Source organism: Bubalus kerabau, chromosome 13 (assembly GCF_029407905.1).
Source record: "Bubalus kerabau isolate K-KA32 ecotype Philippines breed swamp buffalo chromosome 13, PCC_UOA_SB_1v2, whole genome shotgun sequence".
Lineage (NCBI taxonomy): Eukaryota > Metazoa > Chordata > Mammalia > Artiodactyla > Bovidae > Bubalus > Bubalus kerabau.
The window spans coordinates 52,309,938-52,324,664 of record NC_073636.1 but is presented as its reverse complement, the minus strand read 5'-3'; the positions used below and the strand labels follow the sequence as shown (position 1 = coordinate 52,324,664).

The following is a 14,727-nucleotide window of genomic DNA, read 5'->3' as shown; positions in this document are numbered from 1 at the left end:
TAACACACACTAAAAAATAAGCCAAGGAATAGGGCAGGAATATTAAAACAGTTTAAACACTAAGAAAGTGTCACACTTTCAGAAGAAAAGCAGAGGCTTTATTCTATGGCTCCTCAGATACCAGAGCCATTAGGCCTCTTTCTAACAACACAACATTTGGGAAAGGGCTGGAGAAGATGCCTGGAAATGAGAAAGGAGCATGGGAGCAGAGAGCAACTGAGGCACCAGGCTTAGGGAAATGCCAACATGTAACACAGTGTGACAGACAATAATCTACAAAAACATAAAGCCCAGTGAATACTGATCTCAGATGACTACACAGCTGGGTGGCCTCATGAAATAAAGCTCTATGATTATGACCTATAAAATCACTCTAAGCTCCACACTCAATCAGATCCAAGGTGTTCAAGGGATCACAGAATGGAGCAGCGTCTTCACTGCTGACTCTCAGCTAAGTGCTGGACTTAAAAGGCACCATGGGATGGGAAAGAGTCCACCCTCTCATCCTTCTGGGAGACTTACTCTGAATCACTTGTAGCTGACCTGCTTAAGAGTGAGAGTTTGACATCACTGAGAGCTTCCTGTGTCGACTGGACTCTATACTGATGTATAACATACTGCAAAGAATTAGGATCCAGTAAAAGAAATCATGCAACAGCCACTAAACCGAATGAAGCATGCTCGGATCTCACAGGACTAAAGTTATCACTACAAGTAAATTTTAAGAGAGTACACAGGCAGGTAAAAGAAGAAAGCATAAGAGAACTAGATGAACATATAAACTATTTTAAAAGTTTTTTTTTAATAAATTCTTTGTATTTGCCTCTTTTTCTTTCAGATAATTAGGGATTGTAACGCAGAAGATAAATCTGGTAAACTCACCTTTCTAGCTATTTGGATTTTAAAAATGAATTAATTTGGAAGAAAATGCTCATTACAAGCCTTCATTGTGCTAGGCGACAGGATAAAGACAAAGATAAGCAGAAAAGAGGACCTTTGAGGACTTAAACTATTTCTTTTATATCAATATTGTAGTGTCCTTAGCAACCTTGACTACAGTGAAATGTGTGGCTGCACAAGCATCTGCCTTTTTATAATTCTCAATGAGCTGCCAAAATGAATTATTTCCAAACCAGTAGATGTTATATAGTGTAAGAAAGCAATTTTTAAAATCAGAATCTGAAACTAAATTTCAGTTAAAAAAAATTATTGGAAGGGATAATTTCAGCCTGCTCTTTCCACACTAATAAAAAGAAAAACTTTAACAAATCTCTAATGATAGATACTACTAAGGACTTTACTAACAAATTAGAAGAATTTTCATATACACTAGGCCAGGGTTCTTCAACTTCAGCACTACTGACATTTAGACCAGAACATTTTTTGTTGTGAGGAGCTGGCATGTGTATGCATCATAGGATGCTTAGCAGCATCTCTGGCTCTACCCACTCTGCCCAGCTGTTACAATCAAAAATGTCTTCAGCCAAATGTCCCTTGGGGGATAAAACCCTCTAGTTGAGAATCACTGCATTAGATTCACAGCAAGATTATTTCAACAGCAGATTTTGCATCCACCAGCTGCTTCACAAGAGCTGTCTCTTGTCCATTTTGATTTGTCTATTTCCGTGTCTTCTGATCCATCTGGCGGATAAGTCATGATGCTAAGTATGTGATGTCAGAGATAGCTCTTGGGCATCACCGCCATAGCAGCATGACCACAGGGTGAGTGTCTCAAAACGAGAAAAGGGGAATGTTAGCAGAAAGACTGCATTGTAATTACAGGCACCATCATAAATTACAGTCACATAGAAAACAATGCCCAAAGACAGGGCAGGACAAAGAGCCTTTGTTCCTAAACTGAAGATGTACATGAAATCTTCTTGTAGGAGAACCTTGCAGGCTCATCCTTGACTCACAGTTGAAAGTGCTATCATAGGACAACAGCATATAACATGAGCCTCCCAGCATGTAGAGGCAGTAGGAAATTTACAGGAAAACTAGTACCTTGCCAAGAAGATATAATGTCAAATACTGATGTTTACCATTTCCTCTAAAACTGATTTATCCAATAAACATACTCTGAAAACTACTTGTCACTCAGTTCAGTTCAGTCATTCAGTCCTGTACGACTCTTTGCGACCCCAAGGACTGCAGCATGCCAGGCTTCCTTGTCCATCACCAACTCCCGGAAGCTACTCAAACTCATGTCCATCATGTTGGTGATGCCATCCAACCATCTCATCCTCTGTCGTCCCCTTCTCCTCCCGCCTTCAAACTTCCCAGCATCAGGGTCTTTTCCAATGAGTTGGTTCTTCACATCAGGTGGCCAAAGTACTGGAGTTTCAGCTTCAGCATCAGTCCTTCCAATGAACACCCAGGACTGATCTCCTTTAGGATGGAGTGGTTGGATCTCCTTGCAGTCCAAGGGACTAGCAAGAGTCTTCTCCAACACCACAGTTCAAAAGTATCAATTCTTCAGTGCTCAGCTTTCTGTACAGTCCAACTCTCACATTCATACATGACTACTGAAAAAACCATAGCTTTGACTAGATGGACCTTTGTTGGTCAAGTAATATCTCTGCTTTTTAATATGCTATCTAGGTGAGTTATAGCTTTTCTTCCAAGGAGCAAGCATCTTTTAATTTCATGGCTGCAGTCACCATCTGCAGTGATTTGGGAGCCCAAGAAAATAAGGTCTGTCACTGTTTCCATTGTTTACCCATCTATTTACCATGAAGTGATGGGACCAGATGCCATGATCTTCGTTTTCTGAATGTTGAGCTTTAAGCCAACTTTTTCACTCTCCTCTTTCACTTTCATCAAGAGGCTCTGTAGTTCTTTGCTTTCTGCCATAAGGGTGATATCATCAGCATATCTGAGGTTATTGATATTTTTCCCAGCAATCTTGATTCCAGCTTGCGGCTTAATTCAGCCTGGCATTTTGCATGATGTACTCTGCATATAAGTTAAAAGAGCAGGGTGACAATATACAGGCTTGACTTGACGTACTCCTTTCCCGATTTGGAACCCGTCTGTTGTTCCAGGTCTAGTTCTAACTGTTGCTTCTTGATCTGCATACAGATTTCTCAGGAGGCAGGTCAGCTGGTCTGGTATTCCCATCTCTTTCAGAATTTTCCAGTTTGTTGTGATCCACACAGTCAAAGGCTTTGCCAGTCAATAAAGCAGAAGTAGGTGTTTTTCTGGAACTCTTGCTTTTTCGATGATCCAACCAGATGTTAGCAATTTGATCTCTGGTTCTTCTGCCTTTTCTAAATTCAACTTGAACATCTGGAAGTTCATGGTTCACATACTTCTCATTAGTCTATTATCTAGTAGGTGACCAAAAGCATATTACTTAACATATCAGCAAAGAAGAAATGTTTTTCATTAATAAAAGAGCAAAAATTTACTGGAGCTTCAGGATATTTTACATTTTCCATAAAAGGGCATTTAAATAAGCATTCAAAGGAATAAATCACGTAACTTCTCTCTCACACAGAGTCTACCAATATATACTTACCATCTAAAACTTCTTCAGAAAACCCTGTTTTCTCAAAATCACTGGCATTTTGATTGTACAAACCAAGCAGAAGATAATTTGCCAGCTCTCTGCAGCCTTCATTGTACCTGCTATCGATTCCTGCAAGACAAAGAAGGTTCTGATCAGCTGTACTGTACTATGGGAGAAAATGAGTCCCAATAGTTTGTCCCTGCTCAGTAAAACTGTGATGGTTAAGTTAAAGGTAGCACCTCAGACCAGTTTTGTGCCAGAAACCAAACTAAACAACTCTCTGTGAAAGAAGTAGCCTCAGCATCAAGTATTCTTACATGGATTCAATATCTGAATACCTGAGATGGGGAAACAGCACAGAATACAGAAGTTATTAATTTAATCAAAAGAAATTTTTGAGGATAGAAGTTACCAGAAAATACAGTCCACACCCTGTCAGAGGTGGTTAAAGATTTTGTAATACTTCCAGTTGGAATAGGACTAGGCATCAGAAAAAGTATTTTCTTCTCAAAAAGACCTTTATCAAAACAATGAAATCAAATAGAGGAGAATTAAGGTGGTTTGAGAAGAACTCAAAGAAGTGAAAAGAGGACAAGTGAATGAAACCACAGACATCTATCTTCTCACAAATATTTATCAGGCCCAAGGCCATGCACTGTGCTGGATGCTGAAGCATGCAAACATGCCTACAAATGGTCCTCATGAAGCTTACAGTCTAATGGGGCTGGGTCAGAGACTAATGAAAAGGAAATTAAAATACCGCCTTCATAACTGCCTTTCAATGGCACAGGCACATATACTATTTGGTTCCTGTATGTGTGTAAAAGCCCAGAGCTATGGCTCTGGGCAATAGGGACATGTCAAGGGCAGGGAGCAGTCTATGTAAGATTGAAGGGAAGGGGCTGGGGCAGAAGGAGCTCAAAGAATGTAAATACAGCTGGAGCTTGGGAAACAGGACTGCCAATGGTTTTTCAGAGCAGTGAAAAGTGAAAAGTAGTGGGCATTCAGGCCAGTAGGGCTGAGAGAGGACTTCTGTGGGAAGACTACTTTCTCAGCTAGATCAAAGCAGCACAGTCCTCTTCTATCCCAACCAACACTTCAGTGAAGAAAGGGATTAAAAAAAAAAAATCAAAAGAAGGAATGACTTGGTCTACGTAATGCCTGAAGTTCAAAGTGCTAGAGTTAAAAATAACCAGTGGGGAACTTCCCTGTTGGTCCAGTGGTTAAGAATCCACCTTCTAATGCAGGGGATGAGGGTTCAATTCCTTGTTGGGGAACTAAGATCCCACATGCCAAGGGGCAACTAAACCTGCACGCTGCAACTACTAAACCCGAGTGCTTCAACTAGAGCTTTCTCAGCTGGGAGGGTCTAAAAGCAATGACATCCCTGGAGCAAAGAGCATACACAGTGCCTAGATCTTGGTTTCTAATACAATTCTCCAATAACTGAAATCAGGGCTCCTTAAGAGCATGGGTGTTTTGAGGACTGAATAGACAAAATAAGACTGGAGAATCTTATACTGTCAGAAAATACAGAAGTGCTAAACAGACTAAAACTTCGATGAGGATATATCAAAGGGAGGGACATAGGAGTCAACCAAAAGAGCTCCAAATGGTCAAGCTGATACAATTTGAAGTAGCAATAGAATATAACCTAAAGTATAAATGAAATAATACTAGATTTTAACTCAAAGTATAAAATAAATATTCATGAATTGATACTGATACAAACAAATGACTGAAATAAGTGAGGGAGAAAAGACAAATATCCCATGAAGAAGAATTTCAAATAATTTATGTAATTACTATCCTCTGCTCAAGGCAATGGGGCATAAACCCTACTCCTTAGTGTGTAAGCTGCATAGTGACTTCCTCCCAGAGGACAGTATGGACGGAGGGGTGGGGAAAAAAATTTATAGTACAGAATCTCACAAATACTATCTCAGACAAATGATGAAAGTCAATATTCACTGAAAAGTCTTGTTGTTAATATGTACTCTCGCTATCATGTGAAGAAAATGGCATGTTACTTCACTGATCTTCCACTCCAAAGTCCACAACTCCAGTCTAATTATGAGAAAAACAAAAGAAAAATCCTAATAGAGGGATTTTTCTAGTACTAGTACTTCATTAGTACTCCTCAAAACTGTCATTAAGGTCATCAAAAACAAGGAAAGTCTGAGAAACTGTTATGGTCAAAAGAAGCCTAAGAAGACAACTAAATTTCAAATGGGATCCTAGAACAGAAAAAGGACATTAGGTAAAATTTAAGGAAATGTGAAGCAACTGTGGGCTTCAGATAATAATAATATATTAATACTCATTAATAGGGCTTCTCTGGGCTCAGTTGGTAAAGAATCCACCTGCAATGCAGCAGACCTGGGTTTGATCCATGGGTTGGGAAGATCTCCTGGAGGAGGGCATGACAACCCACTCCAGTATTCTTACCTGGAGAATCCCAAGTACAGAGGAGCCTGATGGGCTACAGTGCATAGGGGCACAGAGTCGGACACAATTGAAGCAACTTAGCATGGACACACAACAGGGGAAACTGGATGAAGGGCACATGGGAACGCTGTACTACTCTCTTTGCAATTTTTCTGTAAATCTAAAAATTGTAAAAAAATCTAAAATTGGGCTAAAAAATTATTTTTTTTAAATGGAACTCTCAAGAACTGCTGGTAAAAATATAATACAGTAGAACCACTCTGTATGCAAATGTTTACAGTAGTTTTATTTGTAGGTCCTAACTGGTATGTACATACAATAAAATAATAATTACCAATAAAAAGAGACATATTCATGATAGATGCTACTGTAAGGATGAATCTCAAAATAATTATCCTAAGTGAAAGAAGTCAGACAAAAAAATATATACTGTATGATCCGATTTATATAAAACTCCGGGAAATGCAAACTAATGTATAATGACAGGAGGCATATTAGTAATTGCCTAAGAGTGGAGAAGAGACAGAATGGAGACCCTACAAAAGGACACAAGGGAACCTAGAGGTAATGGCTATGTACATTATCTTGACTGTAGTGGTACTCTCACATGTATACACATATGTCACCCCTTAACCGAAGTAAAGTTAGTGCTGTAAAGAAATATACTGCATAGGAACCTGGAATGTTAGGTCTATGAATCAAGATAAATTGAACGTGGTCAAGCAAGATGGCAAGAATGAACATGAATCACTGAACTAAAACGGAAGGGAATGGATGACCACTGTACCTATTACTGTAGGAAAGAATCTCTTAGAAGAAATGGAGTAGCCCTTATAGTCAATAAGAGAGTCCAAAATGCAGTAATTAGGTGCCATCTCAAAAACAAAAAAATGATCTAAGTTCGTTTTCAAGGCAGACCATTAAACATCACAGTAATCCAAGCCTATGTCCCAACTACTAAAGCCAAAGAAGCTGAAGGAGAACGGTTCTCTGAGATCCATAAGACCTTATACAAACTAACATCAAAAATAAGATATACTTTTCATCACAGGATTGGAATGCAAAAGGAGGAAATCAAGAGATACGTGGAGTAACAGGCAAGCTTGGCCTTGGGATACAAAATGAAGCAGGGCAAAGGCTAACAGTTTTGTCAAGAGAACACGTCATAGCAAACACCCTCTGCCAATGACACAGGAGACAACTCTACACATGGAGAACACCAGATGGTCAACACTGAAATCAGACTGATTATATTCTTTGCAGCTGAAGATGGAGAAGCCCTATACAGTCAGCAAAAATAAGACCTGGACCTGACTGTGGCTCAGATTATGAACTCTTTATTGCAAAGTTCAGCTTAAACTGAAGGAAAGTAGGGAAAATCACTAGATCATTCAGGTAGGACCTAAATCAAATCCCTTATGATCATGCAGTAGAGGTGATGAAATAGACTCAAGGGAATCTATTCCTTATATATTATATTATATATTATGTAATCTATTCCTTATATATTATATTATTATAGAACCTGATAGACACAGTACCTTAAGAACTATAAACGAGGTTTGTAACACTGTACAGGACGCAGTAACCAAAACCATCCCAAAGGAAATGCAAGAAGGCAAAGTGGTCATCTGAGGAAGCTTTACAAACAACAGAGAAAAAGAAGAGAAGCATAAGGCAAGGGAAAAAGGGAAAGATACACCCAACTGAACACAGAATTCTGAGACTAGCAGGGAGAGATAAGAAAGCCTTCTTAAGTGAACAATGCAAAGAAATTGAGGAAATCCAGAAAGGTAAAGATTAGAGATCTCTTCAAGAAAACGAGATGTCAAGGTAACATTTCATGTGAGGATGAGCATGGTAAGAGACAGAAACACTAAAAACCTAACAGAAGCAGAAGAAATTAAGAAGAGGTGGCAAGAATACAAAGAAGAACTACACAAAAAAGATCTTAATAACCTGGATAACCATGATGGTGTGGTCAGTTACCTAAGGACAGACATTCTGAAATGTGAAGTCAAGTGGGCCTTCAGTTCCATTCAGTCACTCAGTCATGTCCTACTCTGTGACCCCATGGACTGCAGCACGCCAGGTTTCCCTGCCCGTCACCAACTCCCAGAGCTTACTCAAACTCATGTCCATTGAGTTGGTGAGGCCATTCAACCATCTCATCCTCTGTCATCCCCTTCTCCTTCTGTCTTCAATCTTCCCCAGTATCAGGGTCTTTTCCAGTGAGTCAGTTCTTCGCATCAGGTGGCCAAAGTATTGGGAGTTTCAGCTTCAGCATCAGTTCTTTCAATGAATATTCAGGACTGATTTCCTTTAGGATGGACTGGTTGGATCTCCTTGCAGTCCAAGGGACTCTGAAGAGTCTTCTCCAACACCACAGTTCAAAAGCATCAAATCTTCGGTGCTCAACTTTCTGTATAGTCCAACTCTCACATCCATACATGACTACTAGAAAAACCACAGGTTTGACTAGACGGACCATTTTGGGGAAAGTAATGTCTCTGCTTTTTAGTATGGCTGGTCATAGCTTTTCTTCCAAGGAGCAAGCGTCTTTGTGTGTGTATGTGTAATAAAGTTTTATTAAAGTATTAAAGAGAAAGCTTCTGACATAGACATCAGAAGGGGGCAGAAAGAGTGCCCCCCTTCTAGTCTTTAGCTGGATGTTACAGAGCTACCAGCAGGCTGCTAATTAGAGAAAGGGAATGTCTCAAAACCCAGAGCCTGGAACCAAGCCCCTCACCCACAACATGCATTTTGAGATAACACTGGCACAAGGTGAGTCATCCCAGGCTGTAAAATGATTGCCATGAATCTTGAAGAAAGGCAGGTTTCCAAGTAAATATATAGTTTCATTAACATAAATTAGGAGAACAATGTATGAGTAAAACAGTGGTTTGTTCTGAGTCTTAAGCAGAACCAACTTGAAGAAAGAGTCTAGGGTAAATACATAGTTCATTAACATAGCTTAAGAAAAACATTTCTATAAGAAAAACACATAGCTTAGCTCAAGAAAAGTTAAGTTCAGGTGCAACCAGGTGTCATCTTGGCAACACAGACTTTTAAGAGAAACCTCCTTTTAAATTTGTGTAGAGAAGGGAAAAAAATCTGACACTTGTAGTTTGTTTCCTCCTGCCGCTTAAGAGAGAGATAAAAAACGTCTGACACTTGCAGCCGATTTCCTCTGTTTGGAGACCCCTAGCCTTCCTGCCTGTTAACCTCTCATTCCCCCCTTTTCTTTTAGGAGAATTATGTTTCCTAGGGAAAGGGGGCATCGTTCTCATTCAGTATTGCTTCCAAGCTGATAAGGGGTGTTGTGCCTAAATTGGCGAGGCAACATATGCTCCTAACCCTCATATAGAGGGTCTCTGATTCAGGGGGCCCAAGTAATAGTTGGAGGGAGGACCTAAATCAAATCCCTTATGATTGTACACCGGAAGTGACAAATAAATTCAAGGGATTAGATCTGTCAGACAGAGTGCCTGAAGAACTATGGACGGAGGTTCGTGACACTGTACAGGAGGCAGGGATCAAGACCATCCCCAAGTGGGCCTTGGGAAACATTCCTACAAACAAAGCTAGTAGAGGTGATGGAATTCCAGCTGAGCTATAGCAAATCCTAAAAGATGATGCTGTTAAAGTGCTGCACTCAATATGCCAACAAATTTGGAAAACTCAGCCATGGCCACATGATTGGAAAAGGCCAGTTTTCATTCCAATGCCAAAGAAGGGCAATGCCAAAAAATGTTCAAACTACCATACAATTGCACTTATTTCACATGCTATCAAGGTAATGCTCAAAATCCCTCAAGTTAGGCATCAGCAGTATGTGAACAGAGAACTTTCAGATGTACATGCTGAATTCAAAAAAGCAGAAGAACCAGAGATCAAATTGCCAACATTTGTTGGATCATAGAGAAAGCAAGGGAATTCCAGAAAAACATCTACTTCTGCTTCGTTGAGTATGCTAAAGCCTTTGACTGTGTAGATCACAACAAACTGTGGAAATTCTTCAAGAGATAGGAATACCAGACCATCTTACCTGTCTCCTGAGAAATGTGTATACAGCTCAAGAAGCAACAGTTAGAACTGGACATGGAACAATGGACTGGTTCAAAATTGGGAAAGGAGTACGAAAAGGCTGCATATTGTCACTTGGCTTATTTAATGTATATGTGGAGTACATCATATGAAATGCCAGACTGGATGAATCACAAGCTAGAATCAAGACTGATTCATACAGGGCAACAAAGGAGACACAGATGTAAACAACAGACTTCTAGATTCAGTGGGAGAAGAAGAGGATGGGATGATTTGAGAGGATAGCACTGAAACATGTACATTACTGTATGCAGAATGGATGACCAGTGCAAGTTGCATGCATGAAGCAGGGCAAACAGGGCTGGTGCTCTGTGACAACCTGGAGGGAGGGGGTGGGGAGGAAGGTGGTGGGGAGGGGGCTGGGGAGGAAGATGGTGGCAGGGGGGTTTGGATGGGGGGACACATGTATGTCTTATGGCCAATTCATGTTGATGTATGGCAAAAGTCACCACAATATTGTAAAGTAATTATCCTCCAATTAAAATAAATAAGTAAATAAAAAAGATTGCTGGGAGAAATATCAACAACCTCAGATATACAGATGATACCATTCTAACAGCAGAAAGCAAAAAGGAGCCTCTTGATGAGGGTGAAAGGGGAGAGTGAAAAAGCTGACTTGAAACTCAGCATTTCAAAAAACTAAGATCATGGTATCCAGTCCCATCACTTCATGGTAAACAGAAGGGGAAAAAGTGGAAACAGTGACAAATTTTATTTTCTTGGGATCCAAAATCACTGTGGACAGTGATTCTAGCTATGAAATTAAAAGATGGTTGCTCCTTGGAAGAAAAGCTATGGCAAATCTAGACAGTGTATTAAAAAGCAGAGACATCACTTTGTCAACAAAGGTCTGTATAGTCAAAGCTACGGTTTTTCCAGTAGTGATGTAGGGATGTGAGAGTTGGACCATAAAGAAAGCTGAGCACCAAAGAATTGATGCTTTTGAATTGTGGTGCTGAAGAAGACTCTTGAGAGTCTCCTGGACTGCAAGACGATCAAGCCAGTCAATTCTAAAGGAAATCAACCATGAATATTCATTAGAAGGACTAATGTTAAAGCTGAAGCTCCAATACTTGGGGCACCTGATGCGAAGGGCCGACTCACTGGAAAAAACCCCAATGCTGGGAAAGACTGAGGGCAGGAGACATGGGTGATAGAGGATGAGAAGGCTGGATAGCATCACACTGACTCAATGGACATGAATTTGAGCAAACTCTGGGAGATAGCAAAGGACAGGGAAGCCTGGCCAGCTGCAGTTCACGGGGTCACAAAGAGTCAGAAATGACTTAGCGACTAAACAGCAACAACATACATATGTCAAAACTTATCACATCGTACCCTTTAAATATATGCAGTTTACTATACATGAATTAATACCACCATAAAACTGTTTTTTTACAAAGGTTAGCAGAAAATCAGTGAAAACATTTCCTATATCATAAGAACTAAATGGCAAATGCCAAAGTGGAGGGCGTTAAGAGTTGCTAGGAAGGATACTGCAGGGGTTAGAAGGCTAAATTAAACTAACCAACTGATCACGAGATGCTATGATAACTCTAATTACCCCCCGAAGGAGAATTCACTAAACTCCTGAAGTTGTTTAAAAACATACAAGTGCCTCATTGACTTCTGGCTTCATGTTCACATACAGCTCTTTGTCCTACAGGTTTATTAACTTTTTACCTTAAACTTCACACACCCACCTTCAAACATCAATTTCTGCAAGATCTGTATTTTCATTTTACATATATATATATATATATATATATATATATATAATATGTATCTGGTCTCACGGTATTCTTTAGGTTGACCCTTTTTTCAATCCTTTAGTATTTTATATTCAAGTTGCCCACGTGATCAATTTTATGCTGCCTATTTTTACTAGGTTGAGCCTTAACTAACAGAAATAATAGCATAAGTACAGTGACAAATAGGTGGTTTTATTCAAAAGTAACTTCATGGCAGAGAGAGCCCCCACCCCCTTTATTGGCTGCAGCTGGAAAGAGAATCCAGTGATTGTTGTTTCAGCATTTGAAACCAATGACTGGAATTCTAGGCCCACTGTAAACTATGTCTCTTGAGTGAGTGAGTGATGGAGTCAAAATTCAAACCCAAAACCTGCTTGGCTCCAGAGTGCGTATTTCAAACTTCAGTGTGCACTCTGCACACTGACTCTCATAAGTTTAAATGAAAGTGCTAGTAAGTGAAAAAATAAAATTATGCATAGACTATCTGAAGGACAAAAAAGAAAGTGGTTCACTTCTGGTGGGAAGGAAATTAGAAGGCTGACAGACAAACAACCTGATCCAAGCAAGTTTTATGACTCAATACTGTGAATGTAAATGAAAGTGAAATAAAGAAGGAGATTGATCTGACATAGAAAAATCTCCAAGATACACTTATCAAGTGAAAATTTTTTCAGTTAGGTTAGCAACAATATACATAAAATGTTCCCTTTTGTGTTAAAAAAAATACAGTTGATGTTATCTCTTGGGGAGTGGAACTGGTATCTGGGATGATTAGAAAACTTCATTACTGTGTACTGTCTTAATTTCTCTTTCATAATAAAAGAAAGTGATAAAGAATAAACACCCAATTCTGTCACTCTATGGCCCTAGGCAAGTCTGTTTCATCTCCCAGAGTCTCAATTTCGTCCCCTTACAAGGATCACTGTGAGGAGAAATAACATATACAAAATGCCTGCTCTGTGGGACAGGCTCCCTATTTCACTGATATGTCAGTGGACTTCATTAAAACAGCAACAGATTTCAGGGGAACAAGGGCTGGGAGAATACTAACTCACAGCTTGTCTCACAGTGATGACACTATTATTAATATCTTCCTGTGCACAGAAGCAAGTTGCCCCAGCCCTGAGTCCCAGCTTGTGAAAAACACTGACCTAGGATGCAGAGGATCCCGTCCGGTTGAGACTTGCTGCTCTGGGTCAAGATGCGCTGAACCTGGCGGAGTCGACTGCAGCTGCAATAAGAAAAGAAATCGGCCCCCTGAGTGTCAGCACATGAAGGGATGAGGAAGAAAATGACAGCAAGTGATGGAAACTGTTCCCTGTCTGACTTTGATGTCAGAATCATAAAAATAAATTACGTATTCTTTTTTCTAATATTTTGTGGAAGAGATTATGCAGAATTGGTCTGTAGAGTAAGCCTGAACTGCTGATTATAAACTGTATGGTCAGTGGCTCTCTCATTCAACAAAGGATGGAACCAAAGGCCCTGTCATAATCAATGCTAGACAGGACTAGAACCCAGCAGCTGACCAGAAGAACCTCCAATGTCTTAATTTTGAATATTATCAAAGAAGAGTTTCTACACTAATTTGTCCTAACTGTGGTCCTTATTGATCTGTTAAAAACAAAAAACAAGCAGATAAAAATCAAACTAAGGACCAGTGTCATCACAACTACCCCCATAAGTGTGTCAGTACATGGTACTTCTTGCTGTATCATCCTGCCAACTATGCCAACTGTCTTGCTGTTCACACTGTTCACTGAACCCAGGGTAGGCAAGGGGTGCGTGGGCAAGCTGGAAGAAGACTCAAGGAGCTGTAGGAACGGCAGTCGTGTTTAATTCTCTCTGGGCTGGCATAGCAGCCGTACAGCAGCCATGCTGCATTCTCTCTTGGTTGACCCAGTGGACGCAGCCATAACACAGCCTCAAGGGCTTTTCAAGTGGAAATTATACAGGTTTACAAAACAAAAATGGACCAAGTGGGTACACTGTGATGTGAGTGCACAGTGCTGTAAATCATCTCAGCTGTTACATAACCATCTATTTACAAAAGGTGGGGGTGAGACAGCCTGACCACTGCCATCTTGGCTAATTCGATCTTTCTCTACATAACTGCTCCATTTCTGTGCAAATCTCTGATTTCACTGATGTTAGAGACATACTCTTCCTTCCAAACAAAGAATAAGGAGAGGTACTTCCGGACACTGATATCACTTCTAAGGACCCCATGCTTTCCATATCAATCCCTTCTCCCTCCCAGATTCTGAGAGTGGTTCACTTTCCTGCTTGAGACTGATCCTTCCATAGGGTCTGTCCACATCACCTTCTGGTCCAAGATCTGTCTCCACTATTCATCCCTTAAGGCTCTTATATTAATTTTCCCCCCTACAGTCAACATATTCCCAATCCTTGTTGTTGTGTGGTCACCCAGTCGTGTCTGACTCTTTACAACCCATGGATGCAGCACACCAGGCCTCCCTGTCCCTCACCATCTCCTGGAGTTTGCCCAAGTTCATGTTCACTGCTTCAGTGATGCCATCCAGGCATCTCATTCTCTGATGCTCTCTTCTCCTTCTGCCCTCAATCTTTTCCAGCATCAGGGACTTTTCCAGTGAGTCAGCTGTTCACATCAGGTGACTAAAATACTGGAGCTTCAGCATCAGTCCTTCCAGTGAGTATTCAGGGTTGATTTCCCTTAAGATTGACTGGTTTGATCTCCTTGCTGTCCAAGGAGACAAAACAAGACGATTGCTTCTTGGCAGAAAAGCTATGACAAACCTAGACAGTGTGTTGAAAAGCACTGGAAGAGTATGTCTCTAACAGCAGTGGAATCAGAGATTTGCACAGAAATGGAGCAGTTCTGTAGATAAAGAGTGAATTAGCCAAGATGGTGGTGACCAGGCTGTCTCA

General features: G+C 40.3%; 1 protein-coding gene across 1 annotated transcript in view; it reads right to left on the bottom strand.

Annotated features, from left to right (window-relative positions):
* DNAAF9 (dynein axonemal assembly factor 9) overlaps window positions 1-14,727 on the bottom strand; it is a 220,709-nt gene that overhangs the window by 134,775 nt on the left and 71,207 nt on the right. Inside the window, exons 5-6 of the mRNA XM_055544328.1 lie at window positions 12,969-13,048; window positions 3,521-3,640 (exon numbers count right to left, since the gene is read on the bottom strand). Of these exons, the coding sequence (XP_055400303.1) occupies window positions 3,521-3,640; window positions 12,969-13,048 (200 nt within the window). The remainder of the gene's footprint in view (window positions 1-3,520; window positions 3,641-12,968; window positions 13,049-14,727) is intronic.